General features: G+C 46.0%; 1 protein-coding gene across 2 annotated transcripts; it reads left to right on the top strand.

Annotated features, from left to right (window-relative positions):
- Positions 1-26,630, top strand: FLOT1 (flotillin 1). 2 transcript variants are annotated; one of them, XM_056852006.1, is made up of 12 exons: positions 1-55; positions 2,543-2,618; positions 13,887-13,977; positions 14,585-14,728; positions 16,404-16,523; positions 20,464-20,559; positions 20,708-20,860; positions 20,955-21,136; positions 22,257-22,302; positions 22,398-22,535; positions 23,190-23,354; positions 26,385-26,630. In XM_056852006.1, exons 1-12 carry the CDS (start codon positions 13-15, stop codon positions 26,418-26,420), a joined length of 1,290 nt encoding a protein of 429 aa, XP_056707984.1. In that variant the 5' UTR covers positions 1-12; the 3' UTR covers positions 26,421-26,630. The 2 variants fall into 2 exon arrangements, with proteins under 2 accessions (XP_056707984.1, XP_056707992.1); XM_056852014.1 differs by having other exon boundaries at positions 26,388-26,630.
- The last annotated feature ends 132 nt before the right edge of the window (positions 26,631-26,762 follow it).

A 26,762-nucleotide genomic window follows, 5' to 3' on the forward strand; every position in this document is an offset into this window, starting at 1 on the left:
CCAGGCACCAAAATGTTCTTTACCTGTGGCCCCAATGAGGCCATGGTTGTCTCAGGTATGTGTTACTCTTGGTCTTCTTTATTGGGAAGGGGGGTGCCTCAGTGAAGCAGGTAGCTCCAGGTTGAGCTGGCCAGTTTTAGAAGGTTGCAGACGGTGCAGAGGGTGGTCAGGAAGGACATGATTCTGGTGCTTCCTGTCCTGTGGGCTTCTCCGCAACGCCCAATCGCTCTGTCTGGTGATTGTACGTCTTGCTGCAAGGTGTCCGACTTGCCTGCTCAGGCCATTGGAAATGGCTCTTTGCCCCGGCAGGAACTGAACTCTCCAGCCCTAAGAGTGTGCGGCTGTCCTCAACAAGAGCCAGGGCCTTTTTGGCCCTGGCGCTGGCCTGGGCTTGTAAAACGGAGTTATTCCACCAGGCCTACAATTGAGGACAGCTGCGGGCATCATCTGCGCTGGTCTCCCTATCTCCCCCCTCCCTTGTATATGGTCTTTGGGGGGAAATGTCTAGCTGCAGTGCTTCTCAGTAGCTACTATTCTCTACTGAGCACCATCTGTTATTTATTATGGTTATTTATGGTTGATTTTACTGTTTTAATGTATATGTATTATGGACTGTAAAATGGCTTTAATGTTATTACCCGTCCTGAGCCTGGCTCCAGCTGGCGAGGGCAGGATAGAAATGTAAGCAAACAAACAGCTCCCTTTCTTATCTGCCCCTTTTCTTGGAGCGCAGTCGCCACATTTGGCCCAAAGATAGCTCCGATGTGGCCCCTTTGCCAAGGCGTTTATTTTCCAGAAGGGTGTCCCAAACAGAATCTGAGCTAGCCAGGCCCGGATCAGGTGCTGCAGAGGGTCTGTTTCTCTGCCCCCTTTAAACAATGCAGTCTCACATTGGAGAAGGTAATCCTTGGTGGTACAAGCCCCATAATATCATTCTTCAGTGCACACAGAACTTCTGCAAAACAGTCAGTCCCCCTTTCTTTGCACCCAATCACAGCTGAGGGAGGCAGGCTCCCATTGCATAGCGTTGGAGCTTCCCATGTTGCAGAGAGGACTTTGCCATACCCTTGATCTCTTATAGTAATATTAGTCCTCGTGTAGTGATTAAGAACGGTGGTTTGCAGTGGTGGACTCTGATCTGGAGAACTGGGTTTGATTCCCCACTCCTCCACATGAGCGGCGGAGGCTAATCTGGTGAACTGGATTTGTTTCCCCTCTCCTGCACACAAAGCCAGCTGGGTGACCTTGGGCTAGTCACACTCTCTCAGCCTCACCTACCTCACAGGGTGTCTGTTGCGGGGAGAGGAAGGGAAGGTGATTGTAAGCCGGTTTGAGTTCTCCTTATGTGGTAGAGAAAGTCGGCATATAAAAACCAACTCTTCTTCCTCTTCTTAACTGACACACTACACGCAATCCTCCCATTATGCGCAATTGCCGTATTGTCTGAAGGGTGCAACCTGTGTATTTTCACCTTTAGTACACATGAGCCAGAACCCTGGCAAATCAGAGTCCTGCTATGTATGTGCCAAGGCTGAAAATACATGCATTGCCCCTTTCAGACAAAATGGCAGTGGTGTATCGTGTGTTCTCCCCATGCACAGAACTCCCCTGAAATGAAATGACTGAAAACGACTTCTGGTTTTTCTGGTTTTTCATCTTGTCTGTCCCTCTCACCCAAGTTGCTGGCAAATAATATTATGCTTCCCTGGGCAGGCTTGCCTCTGCGCGTGAGTCCAACCCCTGGACGACACCACCATTTAAAATGGATTTTAAAATGCCGAGAAGGCAGGCTGAGGAGTTCTTGTTACCCCACATGACTTTTCAGGTGCCAAAAAAAGCTGCACCTCCCCACACACCGCTGTTTTGGCACTTGAAAAGTCGTGGGGGGACGGACGGACAAGAGTGCCCCATCCTGCCATGCTGTGGGCCCAGTCTTGATCAGGCTCTTGCAGCCTTTTTGAATCCCTTTAAAATGGTGGCAGCATCCCTGTATCGGACACAGGGAAACTGTAATGTCTAGTTAGGCCCTGTATCTCTGTAGGAAGTAGTATTTCTGTAAACCACCTCCACGTAGTTTGCCCGCCTATACCTACTTTTTGACAATTCCTCGTCTCTCTAGAGCCTTCTTTTTGGCTAGATTAAACGCTAACCCTTCTATGGTTTTGCAAGGTAAATTTTTGAACCTGCCATGTTCAAAAAGGACTTGTCTGTGCTCTTCCGGTTCCATCGATTCACTAGCTCTTATGCTCTTGGAATACCATTTCTATGAGGATCTTAATTACGATATCTCTCTCCTCTTTTAATAGATAAATCTAATGCCTCTGTGTCTGATATAATGCCTTTTTATTAAGTGAAAGGAATCCTAAGGCTACAGTGGCAGTGGCAAAATTTATCTCAGTCCTTATATCCCCCAAACAATAGATTTAAAACTACGCTGCTCAAGATCAGTGGATCAAAGAGCTTCAAAGGGATAAAGAAAAGGAAAGGAAGTAGTATTTCAAAGGTGTTGGGTGTGCTTTATTAATTCTGTGCTTTCCCCCAGGATTCTGCCGCAGCCCCCCGGTCATGATAGCGGGAGGCCGGGTGTTTGTGATGCCCTGTATCCAGCAGATTCAGAGGTGAGTCCTTTTGTGGCTGACATGGTTGGAAAGCAGGTGAAGATCTCGGCCCGTCGGGAGGCTGCTGATGTGAGCAGACATAGGCTTGGACCCTGAGTTGCTGCTTCCACTAGCATAGCCGCAGTTCCACTGACGGAACAATGCTGTGTAGTAGTTAAAGTGTCAGACTGGCATCTGGGAGACCCAGGTTCCAATCCCCACCTCTGCCATGGAAGCTCTCTGGGTTACCTGGGGCCAGTCACTCTCTCTTAGCCTAAACTACCTCACGGGGTTGCCGTTAGGATACAGGAACACATACATCAAGCTGCCTTATACTGAATACTTGGTCCATCAAAGTCAGTATTGTCTACTCCGACCGGCAGCAGCTCTCCAGGGTCTCAGGCTGAGGTCTTTCACATCACCTACTTGCCTTGTCCCTTTTAACTGGAGATGCCGGAGATTGAACCTGGCACCTTCTGCATGCCAAGCAGATGCTCTACCACTAAGCCATGTGGGGAGGGAGCCACCCTGGATCCCCATTTTGGGCAGAAATGAGATACAAATAAATGTATCCATTGGTGGAAGAGGAGAGCTGGGCCCGGAGGCTTCTGAGCCCCACATGGATCTGGGTGGCGGCAGCGGCCGGGGAGTTCTGTGCCAGCCTGACCAGCTAGCAGGTAAGTAAGGGAGAGGGGACGGGGAGTCTTTTTTTTAATGGTGTTGGGGCCAAAGTGGCCCGAATCATGCCGAAAATATTCGGGGATCCCTTTAAATTGCTGCCATTTTTGGGGGGAGGAACCCCCCCCCAATAGCAATGAGGTATTTTTGGGGGAGGGGGGTTCGGTTCGGCTTTGCTGAACGCACACTCCTAGTCTCCAAGTCTTTCCAGAAACAGGGCTCAAACTGAACTGCAAGGATGTGACAGCAAGATGGCGGCAACGCTTGAACCACTGATCTTGTCTCCAATTAATGGGAAGGTTTAAAGCAAACTGAAGATGCTGCTTTTCAAAACGAGTACGGGTTGAATATCCCTTATCCAGACATCTGATATCCGGACTGATCTGAAAACCAGACCTTTTGAGCCGACATGCAGGCATTACTCAGCAGCTCCATTGATGGTTCAGTGTACACAAAATTATTTAAAATATTGTTTAAAATTACATTCAGGCTATGTGTATAAAGTATATATAAAACATGAATGAATTTCATGTTTAGACTTGGGTCCCATCCCCAAGATATCTCATTATGTATATGCAAAAATTACAAAATATTCTGAAATATGGACTACTTGGATAAGGAATACTCAACCGGTTGTACCCGGGAGCTCGTCTTGTGTGATTTATGCAGCCTTCAGATTTATGTAGCCTAAAATGTGTATTTAAGTAGTATTTTTGATATTGTCACATATTGATAATAACATATGGCATTGTTATTATTCAGCTAGTGATTACATGTTTGGAGTGGATGGGACGTATTGTTGTGATATTTGATATACCGGTACAATTTTGGATTTCTGTGACCGCATGTACATATTATATTTCTGAGTGGTTATTGTTTGCACTCTTAGAGGTCTTAACTTTCCAGTTTCATTCTTTCTTGCTCTAGTCTCAGTCAAGGCAGGGAAGGCTTGGAAATTGTTCTGCCCTTTCAGCGCAGGTTCGATTGCATCAGTGAGAAAAAGTCTGGAAGCAAAGCAAGAGTCATTGGTGCTGCGGAGTAAATCTATTAGTTACTTTTCGCTTTGGGTTTGTTTGTTTTTAAATCCGCATGCAGTTTTAATTGATTACAACTTTTGTGATCGATCGATTAAAAGTGTGATCATCTTAGTTCACTTTAGGGAGAGGGCCAGTGGAGGATCAGGCTGCAGGTGATGTTTCAGATCTTGACCTGAGGCCCTGGAGAGCTGCTGCCAGTCAAAGTAGACAGTACAGATCGCACCCCAAGAGTGCTTGTTAATGGTTCCTCTTCCACTTGGAGAGAAGTGACTCGTGGAGTTGCTCAGGGATCTGTCCTGGGCCCTGTGTTGTTCAACATCTTTATAAATGATTTGGATGAAGGATGCTTATTAAATTTGCAGATGATACTAAATTGGGAGGGGTAGCAAATACGGTAGAAGACAGAGCCAGGATACAGGATGATCTTGACAGGCTGGAGAATTGGGCTAAAACCAATAAAATGCATTTCAACAGAGATAAATGTAAAGTTCTGCATCTAGGTAGGAAAAATCAAATGAATAATTATAGGATGGGGGAGACTTGTCTCAGCAGTAGTGTGTGCAAAAAGGATCTTGGGGTCTTAGTAGACCAAACGCTGAACATGAGTCAGCAGTGTGATGCGATAGCTAAAAAGGCAAATGCTGTCTTGGGCTGTATCAACAGAAGTATAGTGTCCAGATCACGCGAAGTGATGGTATTGCTTTACTCTGCTCTGGTTAGACCTCACCTAAGTGCTGTGTTCAGTTTTGGGCACCACAATTTAAGAAGGATGTAGACAAGCTGGAACATGCCCAGAGGAGGGCTACAAAGATGGTGAGGGGTCTGGAGACCAAGTCCTATGAGGAAAGGTTGAAGGAGCTGGATATGTTTAGCCTGAAGAGGAGAAGGCTGAGAGGGGATACGATAACCATCTTCAAGTACTTGAAGGGCTGTCATATAGAGGAGGGTGCTGAGTTGTTTTCTGTTGCCCAAGAAGGTCGGACCAGAACCAACAGGTTGAAATTAAATCAAAAAAGTTTCCATCTAGACATTAGGAAGAATTTTCTAACCGTTAAAGCGGTTCCTTGGCGGAACGGGCTTCCTCGGGAGGTGGTGAGCACTCCTTCTCTGGAGATTTTTAAGAAGAGGTTGGATGGCCATCTGTCAGGAATGCTGATTCTGTAACCTGGTCAGATGATGAGAGGGAGGGCATCTTGGCCTTCTTCTAGACATGGAGTGGGAGTCACTGGGGTATGGGGGGAGGTAGTTGTGAATTTCCTGCATTGTGCAGGGGTTTAGACTAGATGACCCTGGTCCCTTCCAACTGTATGATTTTATGACCTTGATGGACCAATGGTCTGATTCAGTACAGGTAGAGTATCCCTTATCCAGACATCCCATATCCGGACTGATCTGAAAACTGAACCCTTTGAGTCGGCATGCAGGCAGATCCATGTTGTCTGCTTTCAATGTTTCTTCTTGCCTAATTTTTTTAAAAAACTAACAACGGCAAGCTTTCAGTCTCCACCTACGATAGTTAGTTTGTTTATTGTTTGTTGTTGCTCTTGTTTAACAGCTGATACAGGTATTCTGGTGAGATAGTTACACCTTTACCCTGACCTGGATGGCCCAGGCTAGCCTGATCTTGTCAGATCTCAGAAGCTAAGCAGGGTCAGCCCTGGTTAGTATTTGGATGGGAGACCACCAAGGAATACCAGGGTTGCTGTGCAGAGGAAGGCACTGGCAAACCACGTCTGTTAGTCTCTTGCCATGAAAACCACCAAAAAGGGGTCGCCATAAGTCGGCTGCGATTTGATGGCACTTTACACACACACACAGTTACACCTTTACTTTCTGATGGTTAATGTACACAAAATGATTAAAAACATTATTTAAAATCATATTTAGGCTATGTATATAAAGCATAAATGAATTTGGGTCCCAGCCACAAGATATCTCATTATGTATATGCAAAAAATTCCAGAATATTCCAATATACGGAAAGATCCGAAATACGGACCACTTCTGGTCCCACGCAGTTTGGATAAGGGATAAGGCAGCGTTATATGCGAACTGTCTGTGCAGAGAACTGTAACCTGTGATTTCTTGAGTTGGGCAATAGTTCTGATTATTGCTCTGGCATAATAATTTATGCAGAATGCAACATTGTGATTTTTATTTCCTGCTTTAAAATACTTATATCCTGCCTTTTTTTATTTAGCCCAATGGGATTTGCGGACTTGGCTATGGGCCGAAATCACACTGTGAAAAACAAAACAAGATCCACACTGTAAAACCACAGAGTGCTCAGGGAAAGCAATATCAAATCGACGGCGTGCTTTTATATGCTTTTAGTTTAAAATCTACCAGCTTGCAAGAGAACCATCCCAAAGGCCTTACAGGCCTTAGAAGAGGCGCTCCATGTTGATGCTTTCTGGACTGCCTCTGGTAATCTGTTCCAGGGTGCAGTGTGGGGGCACAGTGAGTGGGAAAGCTCATGAAAGGGCAGAGGCATAACGTGCCATGCAAGGAGGCAGGGGGAATAATTCCTTCAAGAAGCATAGTTGGCGCACGGAAAGGCAATCCTTCAGATACGCAGGTGCCGGCGTAACTGCTTCACAACTGGTGTTCTAAGTGCACAGCGCCTAAATCATGTTAAGTTGGAGACCTGCTGCATTCTGCACTCATTGAAGCTACTAGCTGGTCTTCAAGGGCAGCCCCACATAGAGTGCATTGCAGTAATCCAGCGTAGGTTAGAGAAGGATGCATCAGAGAGGCTAGGTCGGCAGAGTCTAGGAGAGAGGACAGTTTCTGAATTGGGTGTGGCTGGAAAAAAACACACTGGCAATGGAAGATGTGCTGAGTTGGTTCATTGGCTGGGCTAGAAGAGTTTATCAGATTGCTGGAGGCAGCAGCAGCAAAGGAAGGAAGAGGGTGGGGGAGAAAGATAAAGGGCAGCTCTGTTTGTGTCTGCCGTTACCGCTCTGGCAGGCTCTGAAATTTTCAGGCATCCTCCCAAGAGCTCTCTTTATGCCTTGCAAAATCTAAACCTTGGCAAGGGGACCTAAATTGTCTGTAGCAAGCCCGGGAAGCAGAAATTAGTGTGAGAGGCCAAAAGAAAGAAAAAATCACCAATGGTGCCAGCAGCGTGAGCAAAGGAAGTGAAAAATTCCATATTGGGGGGCAACATACAGTAAAGCTTAAAATATCACCTCTCCTTTAAATCTGTTACGCACCTGCTTTTAAAATGACGTGCAGTTCTGGCTAACTCAGAAGGGATGTAGTAGAGCAGGAAATCTAGAAGAAAAATCATTGTCATTGTGGGGAGGGGGGCTGGAGTAATTTCCTTATCCAGAAAAGGCTGCACTTAATGGTATTTTAACATAGAATGTGTTTGTTATACAGTTATGCTGTTTTCCAGTACCAAGAGATGTGATGGCCCCAAAGGAAAACTAGAATGTTTTGGAAGGGGTGGGGAGAAGCATCCTTTTCCCCTTCTTTACCTCTCTGTTTTTCCAGTGGGGAAAATGGAAATGTGGGTGGAAGCACTGAATAAAACCTGTTTGAAATGTTTTTCTCTTTAGAACGGAATGAAATGCTTTGCACAATAAGGCTTTGCTCACCCAATCAATCAAACCTTTATTGGCATACACAATACCTGCGGAGAACATAATCGATACAATTTCACTCAACAGAGCTCGCCTGGGCTTTGCTCACCCAAAATATGTAGAGCGCAGATATTTTTTATTAATCTAAAGCAGGGGACCCCAACCTTTTTGAGCCTGTGGGCACCTTTTGAGTACTGACACAGTATGGTGGGCACGGCCACAAAATAAGTGCCCCAGGAGGCGGACCCAGTCACACATCTGCCGCATCTTACCTTCAGTTATACAGTGAAAATCCCTGTGTGGTGGCAGTTGCTGCCAAAGCAACATTTTTAAGAATCATAGAAACATTGAGTTGGAAAGGGCCATACAGGCTCTCTAGTCCAACCCCCTGCTCAATGCAGGATCAGCCTAGAGCATCCCTGACAAGTGTTTGTCCAGCCTCTGCTTAAAGACTGCCAATGAGGGGGAGCCCACCACCTCCCTAGGTAGCCGATTCCACCGTCGAACAACTCTTAACTGTAAAAAAATTCCTAATATCCAGCCGGTACCTCTCCGCTTGCAATTTAAACCCATTATTGCGAGTCTTGTCCTCTGCTGCCAACAGGAACAGCTCCCTGCCCTCCTAAATGACAGCTCTCCAAATAGTTCAAGAGATCAATCATGTCCCCCCTCAACTTCTTCTCCAGACTAAAGATTCCCAGCTCCCTCAGCCTTTCCTGGTAGGGCTGGGTCTCCAGGCCCCTGATCATCCTCATCGCTCTCCTCTGCACCCGCTTGATTCTGTCCACATCCTTTTTGAAGTGAGGCCTCCAGAACTGCACATGGTACTCTACAGCCACTCAGAAGTGTTGCGGGGCAAAAACCCCACCTGGCCCTGCCCACTTTTTAAAAACACTTGGCGGGCGCCATGGCACCATGTTGGGGAACCCTGATTATTAGATGTGTATACTGTAGTCCCGTGGCACAGAGTGTTAAGCTGCAGTACTGCAGTCCCAAGCTCTGCTCACGACCTGAGTTGGATCCCTACAGAAGTCAGTTTCAGGTAGCCGGCTCAAGGTTGACTCAGCCTTCCATCCTTCCGAGGTCGGTAAAATGAGGACCCAGCTTGCTGGGGTAAAGGGAAGATGACTGGGGAAGGCACTGGCAAACCATCCCATAAATAAAGTCTGCCTAGGAATCATCGGGATGTGACATCACCCCATGGGTCAGGAACAACCCAGTGCTTGCACAGGGGACCTTTACCTTTATACTGTAGTTTCAGAGAGTGGCAGGAGAAGATCCAGATTTGAGCAGTACCATCTTAGAGACCATCAAGATTTCTGGGGTATAAGCTTGAAAACTCATCCCCTAGAAATCGTGTTGGTCTCCAAGATGCTACTGGACTCGAATGTTGCTCTTGTGTATACATACAATGTCTTTTCCCAAGGGTATGTTTAACTGTCCACAGCTTGTTATAACGTGAGTGATCGTAGTATGCTATTGAAGTGTTCGGGGTTTGTTTGATTTTACTGTCCAAACATGCTGCTAGTCTGCTTGTGGCTGTCTGAGACTGTTTCTCTCCAAATCACACATTTTATTTGTTTACTGCAAACTTAATGTTTCTATTTTCAGCTTTCTCCCTACCTCTTAGATGGTGAAAACTAAGCTACATATTGCTAAGATAAGCACTGGTCACAGAAGTTAGCAGCATTCTCTCTCTGTCTCTCATATATTGGGTATATTCACCGTTTTGCTTATGGAAAACTAAAGCACGAATACTCTACATTTTACAAATATGCCAAATGGTACAATTTTATGTGCCTATATATAATTGTTGCATTTTGTGTTGCTAAAGCAGTAAAATATTTTCAGGTTTGCTAAGACACTATTTCCCCAAAATTTCTAAGTAATTTTCCTGGGGGAGAAAAGCAAAAAAACAGCTCTGCCAATATCACTCTTCGTGGTACTAAGATAGAGCTCATCTGAGCCGTGTCGCCTTTGGTGGGAGGGAAGCAGATTATTCCCATTTTGTCTTTCAGGGAAGTCAATGGTGGTTCTCTCTAGGATTCCCTAGTGTTTACCAAATACAGTACGGACTTGCTTGGCTTGAGCAAGATTGTTGCATCTTGTACTTTGAGTCTGGAATTACTTGCTTTAAGCGATTGAGCCTTCTGTACTGTACCCTTGTACAGCTTGTACAACTTCAGATTTAATGAGGACTAGAAATCACAAAACTGCAGACCACCATGCATTGTGATTTTTTTTTTCAACAGCGTTGGAAAAAATGAACTGCCCAGCTTACGTTTTCCACAGTGGAGATTTACTGTTTCTGTGTGAAGTCCAGAAGCTGTGGAGTTAAGAATATACTCGGGCATCATGCCAAAAATGCTCGAGTAGGATGCGGTCTTTGTAAAGGAAAGGGTGGGAGAGAAGTTGATAAGATGAAGATATTCCATGGTCTCAATCACTGGTGGTGTTGATCGATTATACTTTTATCCATTCCTTCTCCCGAGGAGATCCGGGCAGAGTATATTGTTCTCTCTCCCTATCCCCCGTTTTTTCTCTCCAACAACAACCCTGTGCAGTAGATTAGGCTGGGGTACAGTGAATGTCTCAGGCCACCCAACAAGCTTCCTGGTAGTGGGGATTTGAACTTTGGCTCCCAAATCTTAGTTCCCCTCTTTCATTATAGGTCTTTCATGCATGGCTGTTTCCCTCGCGGTCACCCCTCTGACGACTTGGGGTCTTTGTTTGGATTATGCATGCCGTTTCCGACCGTCAGAGGCTGCCTCGCTCTCTCCCTGCGTTTTGCACACGTTTTCAAATTCGAGCTAAAACAGGCCCCTCAAAACGCGGGGAAACGCAGGGGAAGAGCGAGGCGACCCCTGACTGTCGGAAAGGGCATGCATAGTCCAAACGAAGACCCGAAGTCGTCAGAGGGGTGACCGCGAGGGAAACAGCCATGCATAAAGGACCTCAGTGGCTGTGTAGAATCCATGCACTGAGAGTGTTGGTAACAGGGATGAAAACGCTCACAATGAGGGACTGCCAAGGAAAGAGATCCTCGAGCTAAGCTAGGCATGCCAGCAATATGTCGAGGGGGATTATTATTGATAATAATTTTCTGTCTTTATTTTACTTCAATGATTCCCTGCCTTTCGCCCCAGTGGGGAACCATAGCAGCTTACGTCAGTCTCCTCTCCTTCATGATATCACCATGTATCACTCCAAGCCTGAAAGGAAGAGACTTCCTGTGTACCATTCCTACCTTCCCTTTTGAGCCCTAGAAAGATGATTCCCAGGGTTATGAGACCCTCACAGAGGTACGGTCATACAGGTTGGAGGGGTTGGAGTGAGGAAGCCTGCAGGCAGTGAAATCTCACCTCCTTCCTTTTCCATAAGTGCGGTTTTCTGAGGATCCGGGGACGAGCTGAAACTTTTGGTTTTAAAAAGCTGTTACCTGAGATGCTCCTTTACAGAATAATGCTTAAAGAGGGAGGTGCATATGTGAGAGAATGGCAAGCAGAGGAGAGCTAAAGACAGTGGTGTCTCAGTTTGAAGTTCCTTTTCATTTGTGACTAGTGCTTCTCCTGCACCGCTTCCCATTCATTTTGTCCTCACGACAACACTGTGAGGTAGGTTAGGCTGAGCGAGTGTGACTGGCCCACAGTGAGCTTCATGACTGAATGGAGAGTTAGGCCTCCTTAGCCCAGCACTTTAACCAGTACGCCATACTTGTTTAGATATTTGTTCCTCACTTTTTTCCCCAACGGGGACCCAGAACGCTGTACAACATTGGAGTCTTCTCCCTCATTTGATCCTTGCAACAACATTCCTGTGAGGTAGGTTAGGCTGAGCATGTGTGGCTGTCCTGAAGTCAGTGAACTTCCCAGTGAACTTCCATGGCAGGGTGGGGGTTTGAACCTGGGTCTCCCAGATCTTAATCTAAAGAAGCTGAAGAGTTGATTTTTATACCCTGCTTTTCTCTACTGAAAGGAGTCTCAAAGTGGCTTATGTTACAATCTTTTCCTCTCCCCACAACAGGCACCTTGTGAGCCAGTATGGTGTAGTGGTTAAGAGCGGTGGTTTGGAGTGGTAGACTCTGATCTGGAGAGCCAGGTTTGATTCCCCATTCCTCCACATGAGCGGCGGAGGTTAATCTGGTGAACTGGATTTGTTTCCCCCACTCCTCCACACGAAACCAGCTGGGTGACCTTGGGCAAGTTACAGCTCTGTTAGAGCTCTCTCAGCCCCACCTACCTCACAGGGTATCTGTTGTGGGGAGGAGAAGGGAAAGTGATTGTAAGCCGGTTTGAGTCTCCTTTAAGTGGTAGAGAAAGCCGGCATATAAAACCAACTCTCCTTCTAGGTGGGGCTGAGAGAGTTCAGAGAGATCTGTGACTAGCCCAAGGTCACCCAGCAGGCTTCATGTGGAGGAGTGGGGGAATAGAACCCGGCTCTCCAGATTAGAGTCCGCCGCTCTTAAACACTACACCACACTGGCTCATTATAAATCTGACCCATTAGGTCATGGGCTCCATCTCTTTTCATTCTCCTTGCTACAGAGGTAGCTCATCACAGGAGACACATTCTCCTGCATCTCTGCCAGGATCATCTACTAAACACAACTCGGGTGACTCCTTTATTTTCTCTTTGACACTCTCTGACTACCTGGAGCTCCGCAATGTGGTCCTTTTTCAGACCATGAATATATTTTTCTTCTCTGCCATCCAAACAGCTTGAATATTTCCTTACTGTCTGAGGGAGGAACACTGTTCTGAACAGCCAGCTTTAGCTGAGTCCTGGGCACGTAGCCTTTATAGTAGGGATCTTGCTCATTAAGTTTGCAATGTTTATTTATTTATTGGTACAGTCAATCAGACCAGTAAAAACTATACAACAATAAACCTCGCATGAACAATATAAAAAAGCATTTAAAAAATGAGACATATTTATATAAATTTTAAGAACATTTACATAAAAGTGGATGGAGTAGGAAAAAGTGCAATGTGTGCCAATAACATCATTTTAGCAGAAGCTTCATAGAGACAACACAAAATTTGGCAACCTGAGTTGTAACCTGAGGGTTCTCGTCGCTTAACAATTTCGCGACCCTATCCGCTGAGTCCTGGCCTGGGAATCTTACCAACAACAGAGAAATCATTTCAGCATGAGCATTTTCACGACGAGGGCAGAATAGTAAAATGTGTTTCGTGGTATCAACTTGCCCACTGCCACACAGGCAAAATCTTTGAGCTACGTTTGCAATGAAGCGAGCCAGACAGCAATCTGAGAGCAACGCGTGTTTGGTTGTAGGCCAATATAAATCTTGCATTGTAAAAGTCACAGACATTTTGGACATTGCCGTTACACAGGCTCGGTTAAAGATCCTAGCACCGCTGTGGTATCAGATTAGGATCTGGGAGATCTGGTTTTGAATTCCTCCTCTGCCATGGACGCTTGCTGGGTAAACATGAGCCAGTCACTCTCTCTCTCAGACTAGCCTACCTCATAGGGTTGTTATGAGAGGAAAATGGAAGAGGGGAGAATATTGTAAGCTGGTTTTCATCTCCAGTGGGGGAAAAAGGCTGTAAATAAATAAAAGGGAGGTTTAAAGCCCTTCCAGTTATATTACCTTGTTCTTCAGCTAACCAAATATGCAATCCAACATGTTTTAATTGTCACAGCAACCAGTTCATTTCCTTGTTCATGGAGTTAATATGACTTGCTAACTGAGAAATGTACTTGGCAGTAGTTTTAATAAAAGGACTTCAACTGGCTTTATAAATTATCCGTCTTGCTGATTGAAATCAATGCTCCTTGTGATTGGTGTCTTTCTAGCAACAGTTCGATATAGCTGCAGAACAATGCTTGCATTTAAAATGTCGAAAATAGCCCGAGGACAGGCTTTAAAGACATATTTGTCTGTGTGTAAGAGAAAGACACACACAAATTAAAAAAAAAAACCTCTTCATTAACCCTCTCCTGGCCTTTCCTGTTCTACTCAGGATTTCACTGAATACTCTGACGCTCAATGTGAAGAGTGAAAAGGTTTACACTCGGCATGGTGTCCCCATCTCTGTCACCGGCATCGCCCAGGTAACATGTTCCCAGTGATGTATGGAGGGTTATTAAGGGAAATATCCATGGGTTGGAGGAGGAGAGCAGGGCTTATAGAAACAAGCACAGATTTCTTTCCCCTCCGACTGGCACAGCCTCGGCTAGGCCCGTTTATCACCCCTCTCCCATGGGGGGTGTGTGTGTGCCAACCACATCTATCCATTTTCCGCCCTCCTCCTTCATGTTTCCACAATAATATCAGCTGCAGCTGAGGTTTTATTTGTTTAAAACGTTTCTGTGCCGCCTTCCATCCAAACAGGAGTGTTTCTTCCCCCTGCCTCCCGTTACAAAATGGTATCTGCCTCAGCTCTGTCCCCCCCTTCCATTATACCATGGCACCTCCTGGCCTCGATCCTGTATTTGCTGAATGGGTTAAACTTTGTGGACCGAGAAGAAAGATGCCCTTTGCCGTGGCAACCGCCTCCAGAAGCCATTGCCATGGGAAGAAGAAGGAGGCAGTCTCTTAAAGGGGAAGCGCCCCCTGTTTGAGCGATCCCTGAAACTGGAGGGGGGGATATGGAAGGTGGTGGGAAACGAAGGGCAATCCCATTCTCCTCCTCAGCTTCCTCTCTTCTCCCAATTGTAGGTGAAGATCCAGGGGCAGAACAAGGAGATGCTGTCTGCCGCTTGCCAGATGTTCCTGGGCAAGGAAGAGCCTGAGATTGCCCAGATTGCCCTGGAGACGCTGGAAGGGCATCAGAGAGCCATCATGGCCCATATGACCGTAGAGGTGAGGCTGCCGGTGTGAGTGCATCTTTGCTGCCCCCTCCTGGATAGGAGGAGTTTTGTTGTGTATCTATCCGTGACTCTCTAATCTGCACTCTGGGAAATATCTTTCCAGCAGTTCCATTCTAATTATGGAGCTGAGTTCTGTTTCTTTTAAAAGCTCCAGGACAGGCTGTTTAGGTATTTATGCCCCGCTATTCTCTGATGTCCGAGGCCAGCTCAATCTTGTCAGATCTCAGAAGCTGAGCAGGATCAGCTCTGGTTTGTATTTGGGTGGGAAGTCCAGGGTTGCTATGCAGAGGCAAGCAATGTTCAGTCTAACTACCAGAAGGAGATTTATTCCAGGGTCCCAGATTTGGGGACAGGGGAATCGAATCATCTTTGCAAGGATGTGGTGGGTTGGAAAAAAAAACAACCCCATCTTTGACAATCCCTGCTCTGCCGTGGAAACTTACTGGGTGACTGTGGGCCAGTCCCACCCTCTCATCCTCTCGCACACGTAGTAGAACACACCAATAAAAACAACAGGCTTTGTTGAAAAGATTAAAGAAAAGGTTCAGGCTGAAGCATAAGGCAAAGGACAAGCAGGTGCAATAAACTAAGAAAATCTCTAGTTTCCTAGTATACACTTACATATGTGAAGGCAAGCAGCGTGGTGTAGTGGTTAAGAGCGGTGGTTTGGAGCGGTGGACTCTGATCTGGAGAACCGGGTTTGATTCCCCACTCCTCCACATAAGTGGCGGAGGCTAATCTGGTGAACTGGATTGGTTTCCCCACTCCTACGCACGAAGCCAGCAGGGTGACCTCGGGCTAGTCACAGCTCTCTTAGAGCTCTCTCAGCCCCACCTACCTCATGGGGTGTCTATTGTGGGGAGGGGAAGGGAAGGTGATTGTAAGCCAGTTTGATTCTTCCTTAAGTGGTAGAGAAAGTCAGCATTTAAAAATGAACTCTTCATCATCATCTTCAAATCAGCATAGGTAGCAAAGTAACAGGTAGGAGATGGAGCAAGATGGTCCCTGGCCCATTCCTGGTCCTGATGATGTTATTGGGCCATGCTTGGAAAAACTTGTCCCAGAAGGCTAACTGTATAGAAAACTGGACCCCTGACTAATTTAAGCCAATCAAGAACTTGATCCAAAAGATGATTCTTGAAGAGGAGCAAGATTCCCCATCCCATTTCACATCACTGAGGGCAGTTAAGTCAGATCGCTTTGAAATGCAAAAGTATGATCTCGATCTCTTCAACTTTATCTTGGGAACAGCAGAAGAGTTTGTAAGCTTTTGATACAGAACTCTTCCCGTGTTATTCTTTAACACTTGGATGACACATTCTTTAAATTTATGGCATGGCCAAATGCTGCTGCTTAAACTGTCAGGTTGACTGATAACAGAGGTGACCATCTCTCTTGACAGGGGTTCGAGCCTGGGTCTCCAAAATCCTAGTTTAACACTTTAACTACTATCCGATGCTTGCTACAGTATGCCATATGCTGGTGCCTCTGTAGAAGACCTTTGTGCCTGGGAACTTTTAAATAAACAGGTCATTTTCCAGGAGAATGAGAAGGATGGGAAACTTGGTTCCAGAGGTGTCTCCCTGGCTAGTTTGGATGCTTCTGATGGAACCGTCTCCTATTCTTCCCCTCCCTGATACACCTGGTTATCTCTGTCTGCTCCACAGGAAATTTACAAAGACCGGCAAAAGTTCTCGGAGCAAGTCTTCAAAGTTGCTTCCTCTGATCTGGTCAACATGGGGATCAGCGTGGTCAGCTACACTCTCAAAGACATCCATGACGATCAGGTAGGGTCCCCAGGAGTAGATTCTGTCTTCTGATAGTGTGACCAGGGGATTTAAGGGATTAAAATGATTTAATTTGTTTGACTTTTAGCTGGTTAATCAATTCCTCGTTTTAAATCAAACTTGTTTCAAAACATCATTGAAGATGTCATTCTGACGATCTCAAGATAGTGGGCAGTTGAAGACTGAGGACTTCTTTAATAAATAGATGCTGTCACTCATTAAGACTGTTATTAATGTTTTCTCCTTTTGTCGAATATGGGAATATGGAGCGTTTCCTATGATGACAACATAATCAGAGTCAAAATGGCTTGGGAAAATAAACAAATTCAAATGCCATCATTTTTGTAGACTATCCAGATTTAAAAGGCATATTGATTCTTGCTGTCAGCTTCAGTTTTCTGGGTTTTTCTGGCTGGAAGGAAAATCCTAGTGTCTTCACTGTGAAGCGCAACATTAGCTGAGTAAGAACTGGAAGAAGATCCCATCTCTTTCTGTAACTTTTTTGATCAGATCTACGGCAGGATCAGGAAGTGTGTGTATCCAGGAACCCTTTGGGCCTTGTAAGAAGTTTGGCTTGTTATCAGCCACACCGATCAATTTTAATCTGAGATCAGTGCTTGAGTTTGATCGCCCTCTGACGAGATCAGGCTAGCCTGGGCCATCCAGGTCAGGGTATTAAATATAGGAGGGCTTTGAGGGTTGCTGGAAGCATATTCCTTTAAACCGGGTAGGGAACATCAGGCCCAGGTGCCGTATAAGGCCCGCAAAATCATTTGGTCTGGTCCTTTGTGGGTCCTGGCAGATCTCTAGCTCAGAAGGATCTAAGACTGGTGATCCGCCCCCTCCCAGGGACAGGAATAGCCTCTATTCAAGGTGGATGTGAGTTTATTTTGCCGAGAAAAGGAACCTTCCCCCCCCCTGCGCACCACCGGTTGGATGCCTGCCTGCTTGCCCATGCGGAGGGGTCATCTGGGGCAGCTGCCTGCTTGGGGCTTGGTTGGCTAATTTTTAAGTTGATCATTTTGTATGGCCAGCGAATGATGTTATAAATATCCAAATGGCCCTTGGCGTAAAAAAGGTTCCCCACCCCTGCTTTAAACAATCAATTATGTCCTTATAGTGGAGACTGTCTTGAAATTATTACAAGGGAGTTAGAGTGCATGTCATTGCTCCTTTTTTGGCTATGGTGCTAGGCCAGTCAGCAGAACAGCTAATTACCCCTTTTTTTGCTGGGCTGTGGCTCAGTGGTAGAGCATCTGCTTTTTCATGGAGAAGGTCGCAGGTTCAATGCCAATCATCTCCAGTTAAAAGGATGTACACAGTATTGAAAAAGGGGCAGTGTTTTTCAGTTGTAGCCACTGAGATAAGGTCCTGTATGGTCAAATGATCCTGTTAATCAATTTTTAATAATTGCTACATTCTGTTTTAACGCTTGGCTCTTAAAGGTCTATTGACTGTGTGTTATAAGTCGTTATTGTAGGTTGACTATAGGGTAGGATTTCAGTGACTTCTACAGAGCCAGTGTGGTATAGTGGGTAAGAGTGGCGTACTCTGATCTGGAGAGTTGGATTCGATTCCTCACTTCTCCACATGAAGGCAGCTGGGTGACCTTGGACTAGTCACAGTTCTCTCAGAACTGTCTCAGCCCCACCTACCTCACAGGGTGTCTGTTGTGGGGAGGGGAAGGGAAGGTGGTTGTAAGCCACTTTGAGACTCCTTAAAGGTAGAGAAAAGCGGGGTATAAAAACCAACAGTTCTTCTTCTCCACCCAGCCATGGCCTAATATTCCCTGGCTTTTGACCTGCATAGTCTTGATCTTGCTGCAAAGCAATGTTTCCAATGTGAGGTCACAATGCTCAGCATAGTAGGGGGGATTTTTGCCCCTCCCCAAGGTTAGCCGAAGTATAAATCGACTTATGGGAGAGTGCCCCCCCCCCGCCCACAGTGTGCTTTCAAGAAAAAGAGGGGATTGTCTTAAATTCACATACAAAATAGGGAAAGGGAGGCAAAAAAAAAGAAGGCCTGCCCTTGTTATCTCCAAAGCTGAAGACTGGAAAAATGGGGAAACAGAGCAAAGAAAAACTAGCCGATAATGTGATGCACTAATTCATAAATCTTCCAGCCAATCTGGACAGTTCCATATGTCATCCCTGCTACAAGATGTCAACTCAGATATAACGTATTCAGTTGCTAGATTCTGTGCCGCTGCAATTGACATACGATGGAGGAGGGGCTGTGCTAACCAGCAGTCTTGAAAATGAAGGCAAACAGTTATATTGTATGTGCTCTCCTTTCTTACCAAGTGGTTCATTCATTATACTAACTAATGAACCAGCATGTTTTATTCAGATGTTTTTTTTAGACGACTGTAAATTGGTAACTTACCTGTTTTACTTATGCTGGTCATTGACTGTAATAAAATTTCTATTCTATTCTAATGTGATGCAAGTGTGTGAGGAGTAAGCATAAAAGGGAAAGGGGGACTTCTGTGGGCAGGGAGTTGCAACGGGTTGGTGCCACTGCCAAGAAGGCCCTGCTCAGTATCCCCTGCCAGTTTCGTGTGCAAAGGAGGGGACCCAGAGCACAACCTTCTCTGTTGATTCCAGGAGGCGCAACAGAACATGCAGGAGAAATTAGGCAAGGTCCACAGGCCGTATCCAGCTTTAAGCTTTGAATTGGTCCCAGAAGCAAACTGACAACCCATGCATAGCAGCGACAATGGGTGTAATGGGCTACCTACAACTGTCTTTAGCTAAAAGATAGTGTGCCAGATTCTGCACCAGCTGCCATTTCCATTGTGGAAAACCCAAGCCCATTTAGAGCTTTGGGAGAACGTCGATACCCGGAATTAGCCTGGTAGCAAATAAGAAGCCAGGGCAGGGACTTTGCATGAGAAGTCATAGCCGGTGCGGAATTCAGCACCCCATCTTTTAGCATGTCCTTGACAGTATATACTGAAAGACTGCAGACAGTGAGCATATGGAAATAATCTACTTGACAGTTTATTGACAGCTGTAGTCACATGACTGTAAAAAGATGTAGTCAGAACAGGCCTGAACAGGTTGAGAATGATGACTCAGCATCTGCCAGTTGATTGGTTAATTGACTAGGCAGAATTGTATATAACTGTACAAAGAATGTATGTATTCACTCTGCTACAAATAGAGTGTCTGGCGGAGCACTTTGTCAGAGTATGCCAGAATTTGCCTGTATGTATTTATTTCACCAGTAAATAAATGTAAATAGCACTTAAACCAGGGGTGGGGAACGTCAGGCCCGGGGGCCGTATAAGGCCCGCGAAAGTGTTTGGTCTGGCCCTTCGTGGGTCCTGGCAGATCTCTAGCTCAGAAGGATCTAAGACTGGTGATCCGCCCCCTTCCGCAGACAGGAATAGCCTCTATTCAAGGCAGATGTGTTTGTTTTGCAGAGAAAAGGAACCTTTTTTCTGCCTTGAAGAAGAGTCATTAACTATGGAGCTGCTAGGACTGCCTAAGAGTATAGCAGGCTAATTTTAAGTTGATAATTTTGTATGGCCCGCGAATGATATTATAAATATCTAAATGGCCCTTGGCAGAAAAAAGGTTCCCCACCCCTGACTTAAACAAACTGTGCTGACTCTGCTGGCCTCACTTGAGCCTGGGGTGCCAGCCAACCTAAACTACAGAAGCCGTCAGTCCTCTGTGGCCTGGTCCCAAAGGGAGACGGGCCACGGCATTCTCCACCAGCCACAGCTTCTTGGATGCCTCTGAGCGACTCCACTACAGTCATCTGAGTGGCAAGTCAGCCAGGAAGTCAAGCGGAGCAATTTGAATCTGGAAGGAGAGACTGCAGACAGCTTAAATGGCAAACCATTGCGTTCTTTGGTGCTGAATTTTGGATGTTCTTTCTGTTTGGTGCCACGTGTGGGCACCGCTGACCATAATTCCCCTCTCAATTGCAGGATTATCTTCACTCTCTGGGGAAAGCCCGAACTGCCCAGGTTCAGAAGGATGCCCGGATTGGAGAAGCTGAAGCCAAGAGAGACGCTGGCATCAGGGTGAGTTCTAGGTCCACAGTCTGAAGGAAACATGGGCCGTTTCTGCCAGCTTAGGGCCTTTGGCATCTCTCTCACCTTAGCGCCATGGCATAATTTGAATTCAGGACCCGTTACATGAAAAGCCTGTGCTCCCCCTCTCCACCCATAGGAAGCGAAGGCCAAGCAAGAGAAGTTGTCTGCTCAGTACCTGAGCGAAATCGAAATGGCCAAGGCCCAGCGGGATTACGAGCTGAAGAAAGCGTCCTATGATATCGAGGTGAACACAAGGAAAGCCGAATCTGACTTGGCATATCAACTCCAGGTGAGGCAACCCTCTTAAGTTCCATCTTTGACCCCCTACCCCTCTTCATCTGGGCGACCCCTGAGCTCTTCCCTGCTTTCTCCACACTCCGTAGGTAGCCAAAACGAAGCAGAAGATTGAGGAGCAGAAGATGCAGGTGCTGGTGGTGGAGCGGTCCCAGCAGATTCAAATCCAGGAGCAAGAGATCATCTGCAAGGAGAGGGAACTGGAGTCCAAAGTCAAGAAACCCGCAGAGGCCGAGCGCTTCCGGCTGGAGAAACTGGCTGAAGCTGAAAGGTAAGGACAGACCTGGCCGTCTTTCCCCACGTAACAGCCGGGGCTTTTTCTGTTGGCAGCCAAAACAAGGGAGAAGGGCCGTAGCTCGCTGGTAGAGCCTCTGCTTGACATGCAGAAGGTCCCAATTTCAATCTCCGGCATCTCCAAGGGACTAGGCAAGTAGGTGATGTGAAAGACCCCTGCCTGAGACCCTGGAGAGCCGCTGCCGGTCTGAGTAGACAATACTGACCTTGATGGACCAAGGGTCTGATTCAGTAAAAGGCAGCTTCATGGGTTCATGTGAGAAGTTGTCCCAGGTGATAGATCTGTTGCTGGATTGCTTCAGGCTGATCGGGTATTGGTGGTGAGGAGTTGAATACCCGCATGTCCTTCACAGAAAAATAAAACCTCTGCACTGTACAGTATGATACAAATTATCCTTGCTGTTGTAAGTGTAGTATTTTTATATTTTCTATGTGCAGGGATTTTATTTTTTCCAGGGTGAAGCATTCAGTCATGTGATTTCTCACAGACACACACCTCCCTGAAGTCTAAACTTTCCCCCCTCCCTAAAGTCTGAACTTTCCCCCATTATCTGTGGGGATAATATTATGCCCTCGTGCTTACACACTGGAATCTCTCTCTCACCCATTTGTTCTCTGCTGACCTTAAGGTGCCTCGAACTGGGGCTCCAGCTAGGGTTGCCAGGAATTGAACCCAGTTCTCCAGATCAGAGTCCACCGCTCCAAACCACCACTCTTAACCATTACACCACACTGGCAGGCACCTATTATGTGATTTTAGCGCCATCAGGGGGAGTATTACTCCCTATTTATTGTATGATTTGGGCTATTTTAAATGTATTTAAATTAGATTTTAAGGTTTTATTGGTTTTCTTGTTCTGAACTTGTAAGCCTCCCTGAGCCTGGCCTTTGGGCCGGGGAGAGTGAGGTAAAAATGTAATAAAATAACTAAGTAAATAAAATATCCCCTTCCAACCCAATGTCATCTTTTACACACAACAGGCAGCATTATATCTTTGGAGTGCTACGGTCCCTCCTCTTCCTCCCGCTACCCCCTTTAAATGTCGGGAGCAGGACACGGGAGTGTGGCCACCCTCCTGATTGTGTTTCTCTGTCAGGTCCCAGCTGATCATGCAGGCCGAGGCTGAGGCAGAGTCGGTCAAGGTGAGTGCGTCTCCGTGGCGGAAAGAAGGACAGGCTGTACGTGAAGTAAATGAATAAACTCATTCTCGTTTTCAACCCCGACCTCCTGTCCCTAGGTGAAGGGCGAGGCTCGGGCCTACGCTATCGAGGCCAAAGCCCGGGCTGACGCCGAGCAGATGGCCAAGAAGGCAGAGGCCTTTCAGCAGTACCAAGAGGCAGCCATGGTCGACATGCTTCTGGAGAAGATTCCGGAGGTTAGCATTCTCCCCGCCACCACCACAGTTCCCCTCTTTTAGGGCAAAACTAATTTTGGAGCTCGCCCTGCCTGTATCTACAGAAACCTAGAGCGCTCGGCTTAAAAAAGAACGAGCAGGGCAAGTGCTCAGACAGGTTCTTGGGACTTGGTTTCATCTTTTCTTAGATGCCGTTATCACTGATCTCTCTTCTGTTCACATTCCTATAATGGGGGGAGGCTGCTGTTTCCAAATGAGTGCTCCGTGCAGATATCCTGCTCCAGCGAGGTGGAGGAAAGCCAGGGTTGGCTCTTTCCATCAACCATGGAAGAGAGGTTTGCTGAAGAAGCAAATGGGCATCCTGACACACAATCGTAGGTGCCACGGGGACCATGTTGGGGATCACTGGTTTAGACAAAAGTCGCTCAAGGCTGCTTGGAAGAGGCTTAGAGGATCCCAAATGCCACCTGCCAGATATTTAAGCTTTTGTAAATTCTGCTTGTGGATATTTCAAAGCCCACCAGGAGCATTTGCAAAAAAAAAGCTGTGGCTGAGGAGCAGCAGCTTGGGTGATTCTGAGCAAAGGCCTGTTATTTCCACAAAATCCGAGCCCCCTAAAATATAACCACTCGGTGCCTGTTCTCTCCCCCCCTTTTGTGTATATTTCTCTCGCAGATGGCTGAAGAGATCAGCAAGCCCTTGACCTCAGTGAAGAAGATCAAGATAGTGTCTAGTGGGAGCGGAGACATGGGGGCTTCCAAGATCACTGGGGAGGTCATAGACATCATGAACAAACTGCCCGACACCATTGAGAAACTCACCGGCATTAGCATCTCTCAGGTACCGGGCAAAATTGCTGGGTTCTCTGAGGAAGAAGGAGTTTTGTCTCGAGCCCTGGTCATTGCCAAAAAGCTAATAATGGAAGGGGCGCTTCAAGGAGGTGCTGAACAGCCAACCCACTCTCCTTCACTACTTCCGGAAGTGTCCTGCTAAACAGGAGCAGATATAGCGAGAAATCCCTGGTTCGGATTTTGTGTCAGTCATGTACCTGTTAGGTGGCCTTGGGCACATGTGCGCATCTGTCTGTGGATATATGCAGGCACACCATAGGAGTCCTTCCGGATCAGACCAGCGATCCCTCTAGTCCAGCATTGTGTTTTCCACAGTAGCCAGTCGGATACCTCTGAGAAGCCTGCAGACCAGGGCTCAGAGGCAAATACCCCTCCCCTTCTGTTGCTCCCCATCTCCCCCCATAAATTAGCATCTCTCATTTAGCAGTATGCTGCCTCTGAACATGGACGTTCCCTTGAGCCAGCATGTCTTAAGAGCCATCGATGGACCCATCCTCCATAACTTTGTCTGACCCTGTTATAAATCGATCTAAGCTGGTTGGCGTCACGGCATCCTGTGGCAGTGGCGTTCTTCAGAAACTAGTTTGTTGTGTGAAAACGTCTTTATTTATTTTTTCTTTCCTGACTTTACTGCCCATTGCCTTCATTTGGCTTTCCTGAGTTGGGATAGATAAGATATTTAATTTACAGTCCTTAGACCAAACATAAAATGTTTCCAGGTACATTGCCTTACCCAAACCGGCAGCATAAAACAATACATTTTGGTTAAAACACTATACAAAATATTACTCTCTTTAAAAACTGGTCAGCAATATAAAATTAAGCAATCAATCCACTCTACAACTTTTCATTTTGATTTCCTATAATTAAATACTATTCTACAAAACTTGGCCACTAACTTTGTTACCTGAGAAAATTCGTCCTTAAGAAGCCCCGAGTTTAGGAGCCCCGTGGCGCAGAGTGTTAAGCTGCAGTGCTGCAGTCCAAGCTCTGCTCACGACCTGAGTTCGATCCCAACGGAAGTCGGTTTCAGGTAGCCAGCTCAAGGTTGACTCAGCCTTCCATCCTTCCGAGGTCAGTCAAATGAATACCCAGCTTGCTGGGGGTAAAGGGAAGATGACTGGGGAAGGCACTGGCAAAGCACCCCGTAAACAAAAGTCTGCCTAGTAAACGTTGGGATGTGACGTCACCCCATGGGTCAGGAATGACCCGGTGCTTGCACAGGGGACTACCTTTACCTTTACCTTTTTAAGAAGGATGTTAACTCTAACGAGTTCAGGATAACTAGGATAACCAGTGCTTTCTTAAAAGGGGGTCAATAATCTTCTCGTAGAATCATAGAAGAATAGAGTCGGAAGGGACCACCAGGGCCATCTAGTCCAACCCCCTGCACAATGCAGGAATTTCACAACCACCTCCCCCCCACACCCCCAGTGACTCCATGCCCAGAAGATGCCCTCCCTCTCATGAACTGCCCAAAGTCACAGAATCAGCATTGCTGACAGATGGCCATCTAGCCTCTGCTTAAAAACCTCCAGGGTTTTCTCCCTGTCCTCCGTATAGTAACTGCACCTAAGAAGGACATGTAAGATTTGGGATTTTATTTTTCTATTTGTTTTATTTATTTGTGTTATTTATAGTCTCCCTTTGTCACTGGGGCTCAGCAGATTACACAGTGTAAATCAATGCAGTCAACAGGATGGATCATCCGATAAACACTGCAATAGGATTTGGATTGTAAAAATCTGGATTCAACCAAGCAATCCAAAAACAGAGCTGAAACCCAAGTATTCAACATGGCATATTAAACAATGTATTTTATGGTATTGTTTGCATTGTAACCCACCTTGAGTTCCTATAAGGTAGAAAGGTGGCTAATAAGTGTTTTAAATTTAAACATTAGGATCCTACTTACAAAAACAGGCAATATTAACTATACACGGTAGTATCAACCATAGTCCCTAACCCCTTTACCCAAGAGGGTGAAGTTAAGTTCTCTGTATCTACTTTCACTACACCATCCATCATCTTACAGAGCTCTTTCACGTTCCCTTCATTATTAATTAATACTGGTTGTTGTAAGAATGATCAAAACAATTATTTTGACCAATAGAATTGTGCTCTGTGTGTGCGCTTATAGTCAAAACGTTCACTTACTCCATCCATCCCCAGAATTTTGCTCCTATACTAACAATTCAAGGAGGATAGATTGAACCCAGAGGTAGAGTTGTTCATTTCCAGAAGTTTTGATGCCATGGGGAGAAACTGTGGTGTGATTTTTCCCCCCACTTTCTTTTCTTGTTTGGGGAAATAAAACCAAGAATATTTGGGGGAAATTGAAGTATACGCAGAGCTTACTTTCCTAACAAGGGTAAATTTGTTTTACTGCTTTAACAACATAAATACCTCATTTAAAACTTAGCGTACAAAATTAGGAATATTTATGGAATTGCATAATATACCCAGTACTACGAAGACTATGAGCAGCAATCTGTTGTGCTTTAGCACAATGTGTAATACAGATTATCACTACTGAATGCTATAGAACTATTTTCATCCTACACATTTTGAATGAATGAAGCCTTGTCTTTAAAAAGCATTTTGCTCACTCCAACCAAGAAAATATTTCATAGGCTTTTTTTCAGTCCCCCCCAAATATTTTTTTCATCAGCAATTTTTAAAAAATCCTCAAAAAAAATGTTATTTTCCTGAATACTTTGGGGGGCTTTTCCCCAGGACCTTCACATCTCCACTCAAAAGGTCTGTCATTAGTTGGATTTCCCACCACCACCAGTCTAGTCAAATGCCACAAGGTGAAACTGCAAGGAGGAAAGGTAATTTGGCTAACCAAGGAAATGAACCACATTTCTTTGACTGTTCAAGGTTTCTAGAAACCCTTTTCCCCATCCCTCATCTTCCTCCCCCTCTGGGTACCATACTGAAGAACTGTGTATGACCGTTCCATTTGTATTCTTGGGGTTGATGACTTTGATCTGGTGTTTTGTTTTTGTCTCGCCAGCAGATAAACCAGAAGAAGCCAGGACGAATGAACTAAATGCTGAAGATGTGGGGGTGCGGGTGGGATCCTTTGTGAGCATGAACTCCCATGATCCTAGTCTGTATGTGTTCATATATAGAGTCTTTCCCATCAGGAGACCCACCCACCCTCCCAGAGATCGCCATACCTTTATGGACTGAACTGTTGCATGTTGGCCAACAATCCTCAACACCGCTGAGGTCTCGTGCACCCGTTGTGTCCCTATGACACCCCCCGTGTATACCTTAAGAATATCCTAACACCCACTGCATCTTGTAAAGCACGATTATTTTGATCCTGTTCCCACTAAGTCCGCCACAACGCATAAATACGTTTCGCTCAGTTAAGTCCTGTTCTTAC

This window comes from Euleptes europaea, chromosome 1 (genome assembly GCF_029931775.1).
Source record: "Euleptes europaea isolate rEulEur1 chromosome 1, rEulEur1.hap1, whole genome shotgun sequence".
NCBI classification, from domain to species: Eukaryota; Metazoa; Chordata; class Lepidosauria; order Squamata; family Sphaerodactylidae; genus Euleptes; species Euleptes europaea.

What these genes read in the sequence shown, in the direction of transcription:
- FLOT1 (XM_056852006.1), top strand. Translation starts at nt 13, where the DNA reads ATGTTCTTTACCTGTGGCCCCAATGAGGCCATGGTTGTCTCAG. An exon ending in TGAGGCCATGGTTGTCTCAG is followed by an intron (nt 56 to 2,542) that starts GTATGTGTTACT and finishes GCTTTCCCCCAG; the next exon opens with GATTCTGCCGCAGCCCCCCG. An exon ending in TTCTGGAGAAGATTCCGGAG is followed by an intron (nt 22,536 to 23,189) that starts GTTAGCATTCTC and finishes TTTCTCTCGCAG; the next exon opens with ATGGCTGAAGAGATCAGCAA.